The sequence below is a fragment of the Mobula birostris genome, chromosome 14, assembly GCF_030028105.1.
Source record: "Mobula birostris isolate sMobBir1 chromosome 14, sMobBir1.hap1, whole genome shotgun sequence".
NCBI classification, from domain to species: domain Eukaryota; kingdom Metazoa; phylum Chordata; class Chondrichthyes; order Myliobatiformes; family Myliobatidae; genus Mobula; species Mobula birostris.
The window spans coordinates 20,956,711-20,975,352 of NC_092383.1; the positions used below are offsets into that span (position 1 = coordinate 20,956,711).

The 18,642-nt window shown below is 43.9% G+C and overlaps 2 protein-coding genes across 2 annotated transcripts in view; one reads left to right on the forward strand and one right to left on the reverse strand.

Moving 5' to 3' along the window:
• The window catches only part of ap4e1 (adaptor related protein complex 4 subunit epsilon 1), a 69,135-nt gene extending 53,170 nt beyond the window's left edge, over positions 1-15,965 (reverse strand). The window contains exons 1-4 of the mRNA XM_072278199.1: positions 15,768-15,965; positions 7,924-7,995; positions 5,826-5,949; positions 3,750-3,823 (exon numbers count right to left, since the gene is read on the reverse strand). Coding sequence (XP_072134300.1) covers positions 3,750-3,823; positions 5,826-5,949; positions 7,924-7,995; positions 15,768-15,899 — 402 coding nt within the window. The 5' untranslated portion in view covers positions 15,900-15,965. The remainder of the gene's footprint in view (positions 1-3,749; positions 3,824-5,825; positions 5,950-7,923; positions 7,996-15,767) is intronic.
• Positions 15,773-18,642, forward strand: part of scg3 (secretogranin III) — a 60,171-nt gene continuing 57,301 nt past the window's right edge. The window contains exon 1 of the mRNA XM_072278197.1: positions 15,773-16,119. Within this exon, the coding sequence (XP_072134298.1) occupies positions 16,077-16,119 (43 nt within the window). The 5' untranslated portion in view covers positions 15,773-16,076. The remainder of the gene's footprint in view (positions 16,120-18,642) is intronic.

Sequence of the window (18,642 nt, forward strand, 5' to 3'; positions counted from 1 at the left end):
GCCTGTAATGACTCAGTGAAGATCATGTCTATAGTACCTTCAAGTGGATGGATTGTAAGTTTGCAAATGACACGACATTAGGAGTTGTTGGTGTATGTAATTGTAAATTATAGGGGATCCTGATCACTTAAAAAGTGGACTGTGGAGAGGTAAAAGGATTTCAATACAGGTAAGTACGAAAGTCAAGCCAGCATAGGAGTTGTACTCTGAATGGCAGAGCACCAGGGAGTATAATGGAGCTGAGGGACACAAGAGTACAAGTGCATAGTTCATTAAATGTGGCATCACAGATAGAAAGGGTAGCATGCCAGCCTTCATCAATCAGGGTACTGTGTACTGGAGTTGGGTCATTACAAGCCAATGGTGAGGCTACACTTACATTTTTGATCACATTATTGGAAAGACAGAGTTTACTGAAAAGGGTGCGGAAAAGATTTACAAGAATGTTGCCAGGACCCAAGGGCCTGAGTTATAGGAAGAGGTTGGCCAGGTGGATGGTAATAGTATTTTCCCCAGAGCATGGGGGTCAGTAATGACAGGGAACAGGTTTAGGGCGAGAGGGGAAAGATGTAAAAGGCCTTTTTCACACAGAAGGTGGTGAGTATATGGAATGAACTGCCACAGGTAGTGATTGGGGCAGATGTAATAAGATCATTAAAAAAAAAATCGTTTGGACAGGTACACGTAAGGGTAAGGCTTAAAGGGATGTAGGCTGAGTGCAGGGAAGGGAGTCTAGCTGGGTAGGCACTGTGGCTGGCATGGACTAGTAGGGCCAAAAGGCCTGTGTCCATACTGTTATACTGTATAACTCTGGCAAACAGCTGAGTTGGATTCTTGAACAATAATATAACTATGAATGTGTACAGTGTAAGTCCCAAGGTTCAATCAAAAAACCTCTATAGACAGCGTTTGATTTGATAGCCATTTTCACTTTCCATAGCATCAGGTTCCTATTTTCTCTAAGTGGAACTTGAGTGTAAGTTCACAGATTGTGGTGAACATGCTGATTATGCAACAGTGAAGTCACAATATTTATAAAGATTCCATTCCCAGTTCAAGGTCTCAAAAGGAAAATTCAATAGACTCTGGCAAAGTCTGAAGTCTGAGATCTGATTCCAGAGTTAGAATAAGCTCTCTAAACTTCAGCACTTGCAATCACCAAAAAAATATATATATTTGCAATGGTCTAAAGCTGCAATTGGGGAAGTAAAGAAGCATTTTTACAAAGTTAAAATCTGGAAGAACTACATGTGTTGGAAATCCAAAATAAAAACCAATGTTGGAAATACCCAACAGGTCAGCAGGGTCTGGAGAAGAATTAACGTTTTAGGTCAGTCACAAAAATTAAATCATCCCACAGATGTGGTCTGGCCTGCAGAGTATTTCTAGCACTTAGTTTGTTACTGTTGTTCCTTCTCGCGCCTTGTGACACATCAGGAGGAATTTCTGTCATTCTGTAGCATTTGACTGTTTTTTTTTTTACAAGGTTGAGTTGCTAGCCCAATGTTCAACCCAACATGAATGGAATGCTATTTTGGAGAAATGTAAATCTGACGGCTTTTGTAGGGCACTACAAGATGTGCGTTATGCATATTTAAGCTTAAACATCCATCTTTATTGAATAGCCTATTACAACACTTTGCTTACCTTTGTTTAGAACTCACCCCAGTCCTAAATTCTTTTTTCACTGTTAGGTCCAGATCAAGAAAAATAAGTCTATGATTGTAGCTGTTCAAGTTCATTTCTACAAGCTACAACCATCTGCAAAAGTATATCTTGGAATGGAAAATTTGAAAGAGATGCTTGGAACAAACAAGAGATGTGGCTTGCTCCTGTGAATAGAGTCATAGAGAAGTACAGCACAGAAACAGGCCTTTCAGTCCATCTAGTCCAGCGGTCCCCAACCACCAGGCTGCGGACCGGTACTGGACCGCAAAGCATGAGCTACCGGGCCACGAGGAAACAATACGAGTCAGCTGCACCTTTCCTCATTCCCTGTCACGCACTGTTGAACTTGAACATAGGGTTGCCAACTGTCCCGTATTTGCCGGGACATCCCGTATATTGGGCTAAATTGGTTTGTCCCATACAGGACCACCCTTGTCCCATATTTCCCCCGCTAAGGTAGAGCATTCCTATGAAACCTTTCATGCCGAAATGGCATAAAGCAAAGAAGCAATTACCATTAATTTATATGGAAAAAATTTTTGAGCATTCTCAGACCCAAAAAATAACCTACCAAATCATACCAAATAACACTTAAAACCTAAAATAACACTAACATATAGTAAAAGCAGGAATGATATGATAAATACACAGCCTACATAAAGTAGAAATAATGTATGTACTGTGTAGTCGGGAAGATTAAGCTAAAACCGATTTGTGGAAAGAAAAATCAGCACGTACATGCATGCGCACATCACATATGCGCACGTCACGCATGCACACACAGGTGCCCGTGCAAGGCTTCATGGTCATGGTAGTCTTTCGTGGTGTAAACACAAGTGTGTTGTATTTGACTGCTACTTTTGTCCCTTATTTGGGAGTGAGAAAGTTAGCAACCCTAACTGTAAAAGATATGTTGAGGTGAGTTTAACGCTACTTGAACACCCCCCTCCCCCGGGTCGGCCGGTCCGCAAGAATATTGTCAATATTAAACCAGTCCGCGATGCAAAAAAGGTTGGGGACCCCTGATCTAGTCCACGCCAAAACCATTTAAACTGGCTACTCCCATCGCCCTACACAGGGACTATAGCCCTTGATACCTCTACAATCCATGTACCTATCCAAACTTCTTTTAAACATTGAAATTGAGCTCGCATGCACCATTTGTGCTGGCAGCTCATTCTACACTTTCACGACATCTGAGTGAAGAAACTTCCCCTCATGTTCCCCTAAACCTCGCCTTTCACCTTTAACCGGTGACCTCTGGTTGTACACGAATCCAAACCCAGTGGAAAAAGCCTGCTTGCATTTATCCTATCTACAACCCTCATAATTTTGTATACCTCTATCAAATCTCCTCTCAATCTTCTATGTTCTAAAGAATACAGGCCTAACCTATTCAAAATTTCCTTATAACATAGGTCCTCCAAACCCGGCAACATCTTTGTAATTTTTTTCTGTACTACTTCAACCTTAATGGTCTGCATTCCAGCTTGATTTTCATGTTCCACTATTGAGTTTACGGTAGAAGTCAGTTCAGCTCCGGGAAATTACTAATTCACTTTCATTTGGGTTTTGCTTTATCTAATCTATGAAGGTGTACTGAGTTACCTAAGCATCAAAATTGGGCCACAAATCAGCTCTCCTTCAAAATGCCAGAGTTTAATTTACTAAAATGAGTTTAAGGTGTTCAGTGAAAGATTATTAAAGTTGTGGAAAAACATTCCCAAAAGGCCAGCAAAAGTCAGAAGCTTTCATGCAATAAAACAGAAAATGAACTGTTCACTCCATGTGGCCTTGCAGCGTAAAAGTTACTCGGTCATCTTTATTTTGAAGATACTGTTGTTGAAGAACTAAATCAGGGGTTCCCAACCTGGGGTCCGTGAACCCCTTGCTCGATGGTATTGGTCCAGGGCATAAAAGTTTGTGAACCCCTGAACTGAATGGTCTAGAAACCAAGTAGTAACTGCTTCAGTATTACCAAAACCAAGATGGCAAACATTAATTCTACAACTTCCATTAATTTATTTTTAATGTTCATAGATTAATAGTCAGGATTAATTATTAATTACATCAATTCTTACCTTTAGAACCGTGTTGACGAGAAGCAAAAGCAGCTCGTGGCTCTCGCTTAGAAAGAGAGAAACGGCCAAGTAGCCTAGCAATGAAAAAGAACACAGGAATATGCTCAGGATAGTTCTCTCCCAAACCTCCACTGCAGAATTTCAGGATGACAATGCAGATATTTTGCTGAAATTGTCAGTCCGACTCTTTTGGCATAAGCAACCCGGTGCAGATATTCTCCCTACCTGATCATGCTACCTGAAGAATGCAAAATGTCTGGTTTAGACAAAGGCTGCCATTATAGAGTCTGCACATAGAAATGACAACCTCCTAACAATGCAATTATTTGATACTGTAGCTGTAATCCATAAAATCCTGCATCAAGTTCCAAAAGAAGGAAAGAACTGAAAAGGATCTTGCCTGGATATAACTATATATCAATACAGTGGATTTCAGTTAATTGGGACACATCAGGACCAGTACATTTTGGCCTAATTAAGCATCTATCCCAATCAGTCCAAGTTAAAAATGTATAAAAAAGACAAACTGAGTAACGAATTATGTATTTAAGTGAAATATAGAACAAATTACAACACTACCAATAGTACTACAGTACTATAAAACTGTATTAGTTCCCTATAAGTTATCAAAGGAGAAATTCATCCAGTGTACACAATGAACAAAATCAGTATAGACATCTAGTGCAAACTGCTTTCTTACAATGCTATTGACAATTGCATCCTCCAAATCTTTATTTTCACTGTAACATTCAAAATGATTGTTGATACCTTCAAATTCTTCATAGCTTCTAATTTACTGAAGTTGTGAAATTGTTTCATTTTCACCTGGTCATTTCTGGCATTACCAAGCCTAAGTGCTTCAAACCTCAGTGAGCAAACAGTTCTGAATTGTCTTACTCATTATTTCACGCGAATTATCAGTAACAAAAAGCATTGCTTTTTGAACACATATGCAACTGACACTATTTAAAAACTGTTCACTCTAAGGGCATCCCAGGAATTTTCTCAATTAGTTTTTGTTCTTTCAGAGTTGTCCCAAGTAAGTGGATGCCCCGATTAACCAATGGCCTAAATAATCAGAATCCATTGTATATAAATGCCACAATTCCTATTTTTTATTGAGATACAGTCAAGAATTGGTCCTCCTACATTTTAGACTGATGACCTTTTGTTGGATACAATCACACATTTCTGTACTTAGTTTAGGAATAAACCAATACACTTAACTCTCTTCATGTTCATAAGATAGAGAGTACTTTGGAGTACATTGTCATTTCACATTATTTCCATTGCATCACTTAACAAGATGAGGGTGCCTAAGACTTGTACAGTACTGTATTTGTCAATGTGGAGCAGAGAGCGAGTTTGTAAATCTGGCAGGAACAAAGGATATTGGGAATATCAAGGGTGGAGCGCCACAGAAGGGTGTGGGACAAGTGTCAGAGTAGGAATGCCAGGGGTGAGGGTGGGGCAGAGAGGGTGCTTGCTGATGCACCCAGCCCCGAGACACCAGGCAAGGTAATTTGATTCTGAACAATTGGTTTATTGATCATTACAGAATATCTCTCTGGTGCTTCTCGCTCCCTCCTCTCTTCCTTCCCCTTTTCCCAACCATGATTCCCCTCTCCCTGCCCTCTTCCCACTCTCAGTCGACAATAGAGACCCATATCAGAATCAGGTTTATCATCACTCACGTGTTACAAAATCTGTTTTTTTTTTTTTTTTGCAGCAGTACAATGCAATAGATAAAATTACTACCATACTGTGCAGAAGTCTTATGTGTGCCTAAGACTTTTGCACAATACAATTGAACTCAATGTGTCCTCACCAGAGAAATTCATAAGACAAGCAGCAGGAACATGGCATCATTCCTTTTACTGCGTCCACAAAATACTGTAGACCATTTTAGAATCTTTACCACAAAATATGACAGCAGACCACTGACTCATAACTGGAATTGCAAATATCTCGTTCTGTAAAGTTCAGCACTGCCATACTAGGGGAGCCCATCAGTTAACATTTACAAAGCTGTCTGTTTAATAAATGGTCTTGAAAACAAATTACAGCAGAACATACCAACTCGCTTTTCCATCAGGCTCCCTTGCTGAGCTAACTTGATAGCATGTATATATCCAAAGGAGGCCTCGTACCCCAGCATTTCACAGTAGATCAGACGCACCAAACATTCTCGCATTTGCTTCTGTAACAACAAAAAACAAATCAAGGTTTAACAAACACTTTGCCTCAAACTACAAATGTAATGTTTAAAATCTTCCAAACATTCATGGTTGGTGGAATTGTGTAGTTTTAGCTCTTTCCTTAACATTTCCCAACTAAGATGTAATCGGACTGCCACAGTGAAGCCACTCTCAGGTTGGAGGAGCAACACCCGGTCACTTTCAACCTGATGGTATGAACACTGACTTCTCTAACTTCCAGTGATTTCTCCCTCCTTCACATTCTTTTCCCATTCCCCCATTCTGGCTCCTCGCTTATCCCCTTCTCTTCATCTGCCTATCACCTCCCTCTGATGCCCCCCCTTCCCTTTCTCCCATGGTCCAGTCTCCTTACATACCAGATTCCTCCTTCAGCCCTTTATGTTTTACACACATCACCTCCCAGCTTCTCACTTCATCGCCCTACCCTAGCCACTCACCTTCCCCTCACCTGGCTTCACCTGCCAGCTTGTACTTCTCCCCACCCCCCGCCACACCACCTTATTCTGGCTTCTTCCCCCTTCCTTTCCAGTCCTGAAGAAAGGTCTCAGACAAAGCATTGACTCTTTATTCCTCTCCATGGATAATGCCTGACCTGCTGAGTTCCTCTAGCATTTTGTGTGTGTCTCTAGATTTCCAGCACCTACAGAATTTCTTGTGTTTGTAATCTGTAAATGTAACTTTTTGACATACTTCTCAAGCCGGCCTCTCTCAGACTGTCATCCGGACCACACAGACCAGCGCAGTTTGAGTCCTTTTATACCTCATTAGAATTACTCTCACTGCAATCTGCAGAAGATACTTTTCTTTTAAGCAATGTACTTTAAAATCAATTTAATGATCTACAGATCTCATGATCTTCTGAAGGACTCGATGGACCAAGCAGCTAATGCACCATTAAGCAGACGATGGGTCATCGCCATGGCCAGAAGTGAGGCGGTGGGGGATTGTGGGGGGGCTCCAAGTCAGTTTGAAACACAGAGAGATGAGACACCCTCTACCCAGCATCTTGTCAGCAAATGTGCAGTCACTGGAGGAACTGAGGGCAAGATTTCTGTATTGGAGAGAAGCGAGAAAGTGTTGTGTTCTACGTTTGTACAATAAGTGGCTTACTCATTGAGCACATATACAGGAAGCTTTGTCGCAGGAAAGCAACATCCGTCGTCAGGGTCATCCACCACGCAGGACATGCTCTGTTCTCACTGCTACCATCAGGAAGAAGGTACAGAGCCTCACGACTCACACCACCAGGTTTAGGAACAACTACTACCCCTCAACCATCAGGCTTTTGAACCAAAGGGGATAATTTCACTCAACTTCACTTGCCCCATCACTGAGATGTTCCCACAACCTTTGGACTTAATTTCAGAGATTCATCTCATGTTCTTAATATTTATTGCTTATTTATTTATTTATTATTCTTCTTGCTTTCGGTTTGTATTTGTACAGTTTGCTGTCTTTTGTTCTCTGGTTGAATGCATAACTTGTTGCAGTTTTTCATTAATTCTATTATGGATTTATTGAGTAAGCCCACAAGAAAACGAATCTCAGGGTTGTATATGCTGACACATATGCACTTTGATAATGAGTTTACTTTGAACTTTAGCCCAAAGCAACTATGCAGTGAGAGGTCAAAGAGCAGGATGAGGTCCTCATGAGGTGAGGGCCATCCTCATTTGTTGAGGAGACAGGTGTCACCCTCTCTTCAGAGTAGCAACTCAACTAATCAACTAACCTTGCACAAATAACATGTAGCCAATGAGTGGAAAGAGGATTTGACCTGTTTGCAGCATTTAAGGTGGCCAATAATAGTGACTTCAAGATTGTCTTGACAACATAAAGTTCATAATAAATATCTGTTACTTGAAGCATATCAAGCTCTTAGCTACAGTTATAAAAGACTTGCGTTGAAAGGAAAAATAAATCTACTTCTTCAGAGAAAAATTTAAAATACTTACCAGTGAGGTGGTAGGGGCAGAGACTTGCTCTTTTAATGCAGCCAATTCCTTCTTTACCAGTTTCTCCTCATCCTGAAACAAAAATATCAAGCATTTAGGAATGATTTATATTAACTGACTTAAATAAAAACAAGAATAGTCAAACAAAACATTACTGCATCCATAATTATTCAGAAACACCCCAAAGTAGACAAGACACCCAAAAAACAATTCCACAGTGTCCTTACAAATATTAAAACCTATTTTATTTCTAAACTATGCATAGAAATTCAGAAGAATAAATACAAAAGGCATGCAATTTATCCAAATAACCTCAAATTTAATGACACTGAAGACAGAAATAAACGCAGAAGATTAATTTAAACTACCTTCTGATATCAGGACTGGAAAGCCAGTGCGTGTGGAGGGAGGGGTGTGAGTGTCGGGGGTGGGGGTTGGGTAGTCCGAATACTTGGAAACTGCTCTTTGCACAAATAATAAACAATATTTGGAGCAAACGTCTGACTTTAGCAGAGCAGATTAACACTTCAATAACAACTGGTATTTGGAATGCAGGAGTAAATTGTAAGATCTTCATGAATCAGTGCATCACAAAGGGTTGAATGGGTTTTTCAATCAACATTTATCCTACAATCACCAAATATGGGTCATTGTTACATGCAACTTCTACTTTACTATTTTGAGAGAAAATTCTTTTACTCAGTAATTCGATATAACCTAGTATTGACAGGTAGATGGAAGCGGATGCAGTAGTGACTTTCAAAAAGGAGCAAGGGTACCTACTTAAAGGAGATACCTACCAGATTCAAGGACAATACAAGGGAAGGGAGCTGATTGTTTATTACTTCAATGGGATCCTGTGCTATAAGATTCTATCACTATATAGGCTGATTTATACTTGTGCGTCAAATGTATGCTGTAGGTATCGTGTACCCTATGCCAGGGGTCCCCAACCTTTTTTGCATCGCGGACTGGTTTAACATTGACAATATTCTTGCGGACCAGCCAACCAGTGGGGGGGGGGGGGGGGGGGGGGTGTTAATCACGACCGGTATATAGGTGGTAAGTCACTTATAAGTGGCTAATCAATTTTGTTTCTAAAGGGGTTTATCTAACGAATTTAATATTAAACACACAGCACATATTTTCCTCGTATGAATATAGTGATAAGTCAATTATAACAGTGGTCCCAAACCTCCGGGCCGCGGACCGATACATTGCCATGAAGAATGCAGCCGTACAGCGGTAGTCTGAACGCACCCAGCACGTCTTTAAGGAAAAAGTCGAAATAAACAAGCTAATTAATTAGGTTGTTTATTTCCGCTTTTTTTCTTAAAGATGTGCCGGGTGCGTTTCGGCCACCGCTGTACCGCTGCATTCTTCGCAGCCTGGAGGTTGGGGACAACTGAATTATAAGTCACTTATAAGTCAATAGCATCATAACATTTTAAGTAACGTTTGGATATTAAACACACAGCGCATATTTTCCTCGTATGAACATATAAAATCATTGCAACACACCAATATCGCTGAATCAGTGGGAGCCCAGGGCTTGTTTTCCTGCAACAATACTGTCCCACCGAGGGGTGATGGGAGATAGCCATACTCGAAGGGGGCTCCTTATGTCCAGTCTATTCCACGATTTAGTTTTCCTTGCATTCATCGCAGAAAACTCCGCTTCGCAGCGATATGATGTTGGAAATGGAAGCAACATTTTCAGTGCTTTCGTGGCTATCTCAGGGTATTCAGCCTTGACTTTGATCCAGAATGCCGGCAGAGATGTTATGTCAAACATACTTTTCAGCCCATCGTCATTTGCAAGCTCGAGGAGTTGATCTTTTTCCCGCGCTGACATTGATGATTCACCGGGGACATTCACAAATGGGTCACAGACCCATTCCTTTGCACGTCTTGGGTCACTGATGACCTCACGTGCGTTAAAATTCAACAGTGCATGACAGGGAATGAGGAAAGGTGCAGCTGACTCATATCGTATCACATTGCCAAATCATATCGTTTCCTCGCGGCCCGGTCGCACGTTTTGTGGCCCAGTGGTTGGGGACCGCTGCCCTACGCCGTAGGGTGATGTGCACCTCCCCAAAAATGTAACTCATGCGTCGCAGTGACGCAGACCGCAACAACTGTGATTGGTCTGCTTGGTAGCATCGCATTTCCCCCTACGCATTTCCAGTTACTTTTCTCTGCCATGTCTGTACACTGATGTGAAAGAAATGGTTAGAGACGATGAACCAAATCCTCAAATCTACCTGCCGACATCTGAAAATATTTGAAATGCATTTCCTCATCCATGTCTCTCACGAAGAAACTCAACACAGTGGCATAGAAACCCCACTGCTAACTAACGATTTGGCGATGAATTGCAGAGCGATGCAGGCACAACTACACATGCTCGTTATGGCGTAGGGCTACGCCAAAGTATAAATCAGGCCTACGGCGTAGCCCCTACGCACAAGTATAAATCAGCCTTTAGGGTTTCAACATTTCTGTGTACTTGTTGGATTAAGTCCATTTAAATTCTAACCAAAGTAGCTAATTTATCCATGTCAATCTATTTTCTAGTTAACTTCGTATTGAATTCTACACAAGTACATTCTACATATATGGTCGAATATGGTTGTGTGTGTTGCTTTTCTGTATATATGAAATCACTATTAAACAGCTTACTTCAATACAGTAAACTTCAATACAGCAAACACACAGAAGTTAATCTCAGAATAAATGACAAGATATGGAAACTGCATGCACCATGACAAATTTAATACTAAAATTCTCCACAACAAATTTTTTTAATTTATTGAAATACGGCACAGAAGGCCCTTCGAGTCGTACCACCCTGCAATCTCCCGATTTAACTCCAGCCTAATTAACCCACCAACCAGTAAACCTTTCGAACGTGGGAGGAAACCAGAGCACCTGGATGAAATCCACGCAGTTACGGGCAGAACATACAAACTCCTAACAGGCAGCAGTGGTAATTACACCCGGGTCACTGGTACTGTACTGTATTGTGCTGACCACCACACTACCATCATTTTAGCTATAGGTCTCTCAACATTTAATTCTTCCAGGCTTACTGAAAAATGCCACATTCTATATCAGAAAACGCCTTCAATTCACAAAAGTGACATTATGCACATGATTCACCCTCTTAATATTGAAGCCTGCATATAAGTAGTCTGTGGCACTATCACAAATTCAAGTACAAACTGAGACACCTACTGTTGCTTTTAATGGCACAATGCATCTAAAATTTGAACATCAGAAATTGCAATGTAACAAGATTTGTCGCAAGTATTCTCAATCTTTTGCAAACATCATGTACACTGAAAATAAATTTCCCAGTAGCTAAAAAATGATGGTAAGGAAACTGCCAAGTTAATATTCTGGTACAATCTTATAAATGATCATGGAAATGAACTGTAGTCAATAATCGGACAAAAATAAACCAACAATTGACAAAAGGGAACTTATTAAGTTTAATCACTTTGTTGAAACAAGTCATCTCCTCTCAAACTGTTCCCTCTTCTACTCCTTCTGACCCAAGGTTCAATCTGTGGCAGTCACATTCTGCACTCTCTCTCAACTAGAGGCTAATCATATTTGTCCGCAGGCCACTTGTTCCTTCAACTGAAGTGGGGAATTTATTGGAATTTTCCACTGACTGGCATGGAAATAATTCATATTGTGGAAACACCACCATTACATTCAGGTGCAGTGCATGGTATGATCTGTGAGTGCACCATTGTACACAGAAACTCTGTTTCATTCGGTTGTGTGGACTGTATGTGCAGTCAGATAACAATAAACTTGGACTTGAAAAGCAAATGTTTCACTGGTCCTTATAGAAGGGTTCTATGCTTTGAAATGCAAGGCAACGGAAATTCCCGTTGCCATTTGTTGTAATACCTTTCCAATTAAACTACAGACATAAACATTCAAATGTATTATTTTAAAATCATTTTATCCTATCATTAGAGCAGTCTTCAGAAAACTTACAGTATGCAGTAGAATGCCTATTAGCTACGCATTCATTTATAAAGAGTTTTTTTGGTAAGGTATTCATTAAAATATGCTTATATATTTGAATACATTTGGTCTGGCAACTTAAAACTAGATCAGAAGTTATCTATGCAAGGTAACAATAACATTTATAATTACTCGAGGGGTAATAGTGATCTTATCCATAAAAAAAATTAACAGACAGTAAAATGGTGTAAATCAGTGCAATCAGCTCCTCAGATTTATCTTGCCCAGCCGCCAAGTGTGCACGAGGATGACTCAATCACTCGTAAGGTTAATCTTTGAGAAAACCTTTGACGTCTCTTACAGAATGCCAATCAAACATGCTTTAAGCTCCTAAACAGGTTGACTAAATGGCTTAGATTCAGGCTAAGCCATAATACAACTTTGCTTCTCAAAGTCCAACCCTAATCCCCATAAAGAATGATACCATTAAGAAAGTCTTTGACTACAAGTACCTCGGGTCAGGAATGATGAGTTCAGAGAAGGACATAAAGATACGGAAGGTGATGGCATGGAAGGCTATGAACGACATGAAGGAAATCTGGAAGTTGAACCTGAACAGAGGGCTTAAAAAGAGGATCTTCATAGCAGTCATACAGTTCATTCTCACGTACGAATGCGAGACATGGACACTCACCAAGACGACGCGGAAGTCTCTAGATGGTTGCTATACATGAATGCTCCGGATGGCTCTTGATGTGAGTTGGCAACAGCACATGATGAACATCGAGCTCTATAACAACCTACCGATGCTCACCACTAAAATCGAGGCGAGAAGACTGCAACTAGCGGGGCACTGTCTACGCCACCCCGAGCTACCTGCCAGCCTAGTCATCATATGGGAGCCCAAGCACGGGAGGATGAACCCTGGGCGCCCTCCCAAGATGATGGTCAACACGCTACTAGAAGACAGCGGGGCGGCTAATGTAGATGAACTGAACACACTGATGAGGGAGAGGGAGAAGTGGAGAGTCCGTCATCGTGCCCGACGTCGGCCCCCTAGGCCTGAGTCAACGTAGTAGTAGTAATCTCCATCATGAGAGGTGGAAATGGGTAAGGCTGGCCAACAGGGCTCTGGTGAAGCTGTATAGGCCAATCCCCGGTACAGCGGATTACAAAAACATTGATGAACTTCAACCATCAATCACCTTTGCTCCACTGGGAGATCAGGGTCCAAGTAGTAGTAATACAACTTTAAGCAACATCTGTATAACAAACTCCTTGTGCATCACTTTTATCTAGAATATACTTCCAACCTAATGCCTCAACTCTGTAGGAGTTGAAGTTATAACCTATGCTCATCAAGAATAGATATGTGCACTTTTAGATCAATCTACAATTCAAATAAATGTTAATTTATCCAAGGAGTATTCTTTTAAAAACCAAAAGGCAAGACTGTGGAGGACTGTAGATTGAAATAGTAAAAATGCTGACTTTCGAACAGCAGCAAGCTTTCCCCCCCAATCCCTGCTAAGACTCATTGTTCAAATGTATTGCCCAAGGCTATGAAGTAGCTCCAGTACATCAAAAGTTGTGGGTTCAGGTCCAATTCTAGGCACAATAAAAAAAAAATCTACCCTTGTATCCCAGAACAATGCAGATGGATGAGTGGGAGGTGCCATCCTCCTGGTGAGACATTAAAATAAAATCTGGATGATACTGTAGCATGACCTGGTAGAGCTGCTACCTCACAGTACCAGCAGCCTGGGTCCAATCCCTCCCTCTGGTGCTGTTCTGTGTGCAGCTTTCACATACTCCCTGTGACCACATTACTTTTCAAGGTAACTCCATTTTCATCCCACATTCCAGAGGTATTCAGATTGTAGGTTAACTGATCACCATAAACTGGTGCTGATGTAGAGGTGAGTGGCAGGTTTGGGGGAAATACAGGTTACAAGTCAAATTAGAGAAGAGAAGTAATGTTTTATGAGCTAGGTTGGATTCTGTGGGCCAAAAATTCACCTCCTTCTACATCAGTGGGAAATGGGAAAGTCTGAGGTCCTTTCTGACTTGTTCAATCAATGAACTAGTTAAAGCATAAGGGAGTTTCCTCCTAGTGTTCTAACATTAGGAGAGGAAGAAGTGGGGAGGGAAGGGAATGAGGAGTGAAGGAAAGGAGTGGAGAGGGAATGAGTAGTGAGGGAAGGAGATAGGGCAGAGGAAAGGAGATGGGGAAGGGGGAAAGTGAGATGGTGAGGGAGGGGGTAGGGGGTGTGTGGGGGAGGGAGTAGGGGGTGGGGGAGGGAGTGGGGGTGTGGGGGGGAGGTGGTGACAGGGGGGAAGGGGTGTGGGCGCTGGGGAGGGAGAAAGGGGTGTGGGAGGGGGAAGGGGTGTGGGAGGGGGAAGGGGTGTGGGAGGGGGAAGGGGTGTGGGAGGGGGAAGGTGGTGAAGGTGAGGAAGGGGAAGGGGGTATGGGCGGTGGTGAGGGAGGGAGAAGGTGAGGTGGTGAGGGAGGGTGAAGGTGGTGAGGGTGAGGGAGGGAGAAGGGGGTGTGGGTGGGGGAGGGGGAAGGGGTGAGGGAGGGTGAAGGTGGTGAGGGTGAGGGAGGGAGAAGGGGGTGTGGGTGGGGGAGGGGGAAGGGGTGAGGGAGAGTGAAGGTGGTGAGGGTGAGGGAGGGAGAAGGGGGTGTGGGTGGGGGAGGGGGAAGGGGTGTGGGAGGGGGAAGGTGGTGAAGGTGAGGGAGGGAGAAGGGGGTGTGGGTGGGGGAGGGGGAAGGGGTGAGGGAGGGTGAAGGTGGTGAGGGTGAGGGAGGGAGAAGGGGGTGTGGGTGGGGGAGGGGGAAGGGGTGTGGGTGGGGGAGGGGGAAGGGGTGTGGGAGGGGGAAGGTGGTGAAGGTGAGGAAGGGGAAGGAGGTGTGGGCGGTGGGGAGGGAGAAGGTGAGGTGGTGAGGGAGGGGGAAGGGGTGTGGGCGGTGGGGAGGGAGAAGGTGAGGTGGTGAGGGAGGGTGAAGGTGGTGAGGGTGAGGAGGGTGAGGAAGGGGAAGGAGGTGTGGGCGGTGGTGAGGGAGGGAGAAGGTGAGGTGGTGAGGGAGGGGGAAGGGGTGTGGGCGGTGGGGAGGGAGAAGGTGAGGTGGTGAGGGAGGGTGAAGGTGGTGAAGGTGAGGAAGGGGAAGGGGTGTGGGCGGTGGGGAGGGAGAAGGTGAGGTGGTGAGGGAGGGGGAAGGTGGTGAGGGTGAGGAAGGGGAAGGGGTGTGGGCGGTGGGGAGGGAGAAGGTGAGGTGGTGAGGGAGGGTGAAGGTGGTGAGGGTGAGGGAGGGAGAAGGGGGTGTGGGTGGGGGAGGGGGAAGGGGTGTGGGAGGGGGAAGGTGGTGAAGGTGAGGGAGGGAGAAGGGGGTGTGGGTGGGGGAGGGGGAAGGGGTGAGGGAGGGTGAAGGTGGTGAGGGTGAGGGAGGGAGAAGGGGGTGTGGGTGGGGGAGGGGGAAGGGGTGTGGGAGGGGGAAGGTGGTGAAGGTGAGGAAGGGGAAGGAGGTGTGGACGGTGGGGAGGGAGAAGGTGAGGTGGTGAGGGAGGGGGAAGGGGTGTGGGCGGTGGGGAGGGAGAAGGTGAGGTGGTGAGGGAGGGTGAAGGTGGTGAGGGTGAGGAGGGTGAGGAAGGGGAAGGAGGTGTGGGCGGTGGTGAGGGAGGGAGAAGGTGAGGTGGTGAGGGAGGGTGAAGGTGGTGAGGGTGAGGAAGGGGAAGGGGAAGGAGGTGTGGGCGGTGGTGAGGGAGGGAGAAGGTGAGGTGGTGAGGGAGGGTGAAGGGGGTGTGGGTGGGGAAGCGAGGGAAGTAGTATTATCGCCCTGTTCCGCCCCCACCTCCCACCTGCTTGGACGTCAGTTCGGTGACGCCGCGGATCAAGGCGCCGAGCCTGGAAGCGCCCGACGCCCTGGAGCCGGGCTCCAGCGACAGGAGACCCGGCAGAGCCGACAACGTTCGCTCCACTACGTCGCTCATCTCCCGACTCCGGGTCACGCCATCTTCCCCGCGCTACGTCACCGCCTGTTTGAATCCAAAACTTTATTGACTCCGAACGCTGTCAGCTGGCGCTCGAGAGAAGCTGGGCTGCCAGGAGGCGCGATTTGGCCTGTCGCCAGCAGAGGGCGCAGGAGAGTCAAGAGCGTTCACAATGGAATGGATGCCAAGATCAGAGGGAGTCAGGAATCATCAACACAAGGTATTCTGCATATGCTTGAAATCCGGTGTAACGCATATAAAATGCTGGAAGAACTCAGCAGGTCAGGCAGCTTCTGTGGAGAGGAATAAACTGTCGACGTTTCAGGCTGAGACCCTTCATGCATTAGTCCTGATGAAGGGTCTCTGGCCAAAACGTCAACTGTTTATTCCACTCCATTGAGGCTGACTGACCTGCGGAGTTCCTCTACCACTTCGTGTGTGTTTACTAGAGAGAGCCAAGGTTGGCTGTATATCATGGAACGAGATCTGAAAAAGCATTTAGGCACCAAAGCTTTTAAATGGAACAAGTTATGAAGATGAGGGTTAGGGTAAAGAGAGTTTTATTGGTTAGCCACATCCGTCCAGTTCTGGGTGCCAGACTTTAGGAAAGACGTGAAGAACTTTGGAGGTGGTGCAAGAGAGATTTACTGAAAGGATAATCAAAAAATACATATATTTTTAAAAATCAGTTAAAGTTGTGGATTCTGGAGATCTAAAATGTACAGGCAGAAGAGATTTAGTTCAATTTGGCATTATGTTTGTTGCATACTTAGTTGGTCAAAGGGCCTGTTTCTGTGCTGTACTGTTCTAATCTGATGTTCTAAAATAGAAGATGCAGGAAATACTTAGCAGGTCAGGCCAAACCTGTGGGATGAAACTCATTGTTAATAGTCCAGGTCAAAAACCCTTTGTCAGAAATTAACTTCCAGCATTTTCTGCTTGTATTTTACTCAACTGTTCATGTGAATAGTCTGGAAAAGGTGAGGTGGTTCTTAAGGTGATCTGATTGAGTCATTTAAAATCATGGAGGGTATAAGCACAGCAGACGCAGACCATCTGTTCCATTGGCAAAGGGGTCAGCAATTCAGAAAAAAGAGCCACAAGTGACTCAAGGAATAAAACTATTATACTGCAAGTAGTTAGGGTCAAGAATTCATTGTTAGATAATGGTGGAGGGAGATTTAGAAGCGTCTGATGGGAAAGAAGTTGTAGGGCTATTGGGAACAGCAGGGAAGTGGGAATTACTCTGACTATGGACTTAATAGTACCAAGTGTCCCCGCTTTTCGAACGTTGGCTTTACGAAACCTCACTGTTATGAAAGACCTACATTAGTACCCTGTTTTCACTTTCAGAAAGTGTTTTCAATGTTACAAAAAAAAATCCCACGCACAATAAAAAAATCAGCGCGTGATAAAAGGCAGCGCACCCCGAGCAGCCGCTCTCCCCCAGATTCGGAACGGCTTTGCTTTAACATGTGCCTGTGAGCAGCCGTTTGCAAGATGAGTTCTATGGTATCAGAAAAGCCCAAAAGAGCTCGTAAAGGTGTTACACTTACGGTAAAACTAGACATAATTAAGCGTTTTGATCGTGGTGAACTAAGTAAGGACAACGTGAGTTTGGCTTGTGGAAGCTGACGAACATGATGTTGAAGAGGTTTTGGCATCCCATGACCAAGAACTGACAAATGAAGAGCTGATGCAATTGGAAGAAAAAAGGATAACAATTGAAACCGAATGAGTAATGATAAAGTACGACTTTAATTTCGAAAGAGTACGTCAGTTTAGGGGATATTTGTAGGATGGTTTGAGTCCTTATTAAAGAACTGCGTGATAGAAAAATGCGCGAGGCTCAGCAGTCAAGCAAGCCTTCCACATCAGCCACAGCAGACGACTAACCTCGACCTTCGACATCGAGGCGGGCAGAGATAGAAGAAGATGAGCCGCATTCTCTAATGGAAACAGACGATGACGAGATGACACCCCATTGTCCCATCACCCCAACCCCCAGGCCACGGATAGATACCGAGAATGCAACGGTAGCCTGGAGGCATGCAGCACATCTTTAAGAAAAAAGCCGAAATAAACATGCTAATTAATTAGGTGCTGCCGACACGTAATTGTCGGCCCAGATCAGAGACGATGCAATCGGAAATCGGCACTGATCTGGGCCGACAGTTACGGGCGGCACCTAATTAATTAGCATGTTTGTTTCGGCTTTTTTCTTAAAGATGTGCTGTGTACCTCCCGCCTACTGCTGGACCCCTGCGTTCTTCGCAGCAATGTATCGCTCAGCGGCCTGGAGGGTGGGGGCCACTGCACCACCCAACCTGCAACGACTCAGTCTAACACACCATCGTCAGTGTGCTCGGCGCTGTCCCGATTCCCGTTAGTGATACTACACTGTACATACATTATTTCTACTTTATATAGGCTGTGTATTTTTACGTGTTATTTGGTATAATTTGGCAGCTTCATAGCTTAAAGGTTACTGGAGAGAGTGTTTTTGCCAACAGCGCTTGCGTGAGATTTTGGCTACGGAGAACAGTTCAGTAATGATTGTGGAAAAGTATTTCTACTTTATATAGGCTGTGTATTTATCATATCATTCCTGCTTTTACTATATGTTACGGTTATTTTAGGTTTTATGTGTTATTTGGCATGATTTGGTAGGTTATTTTTGGAACACTCACAAAATTTTCCCATATAAATAAATGGTAATTGCTTCTTCCCTTTATGACATTTT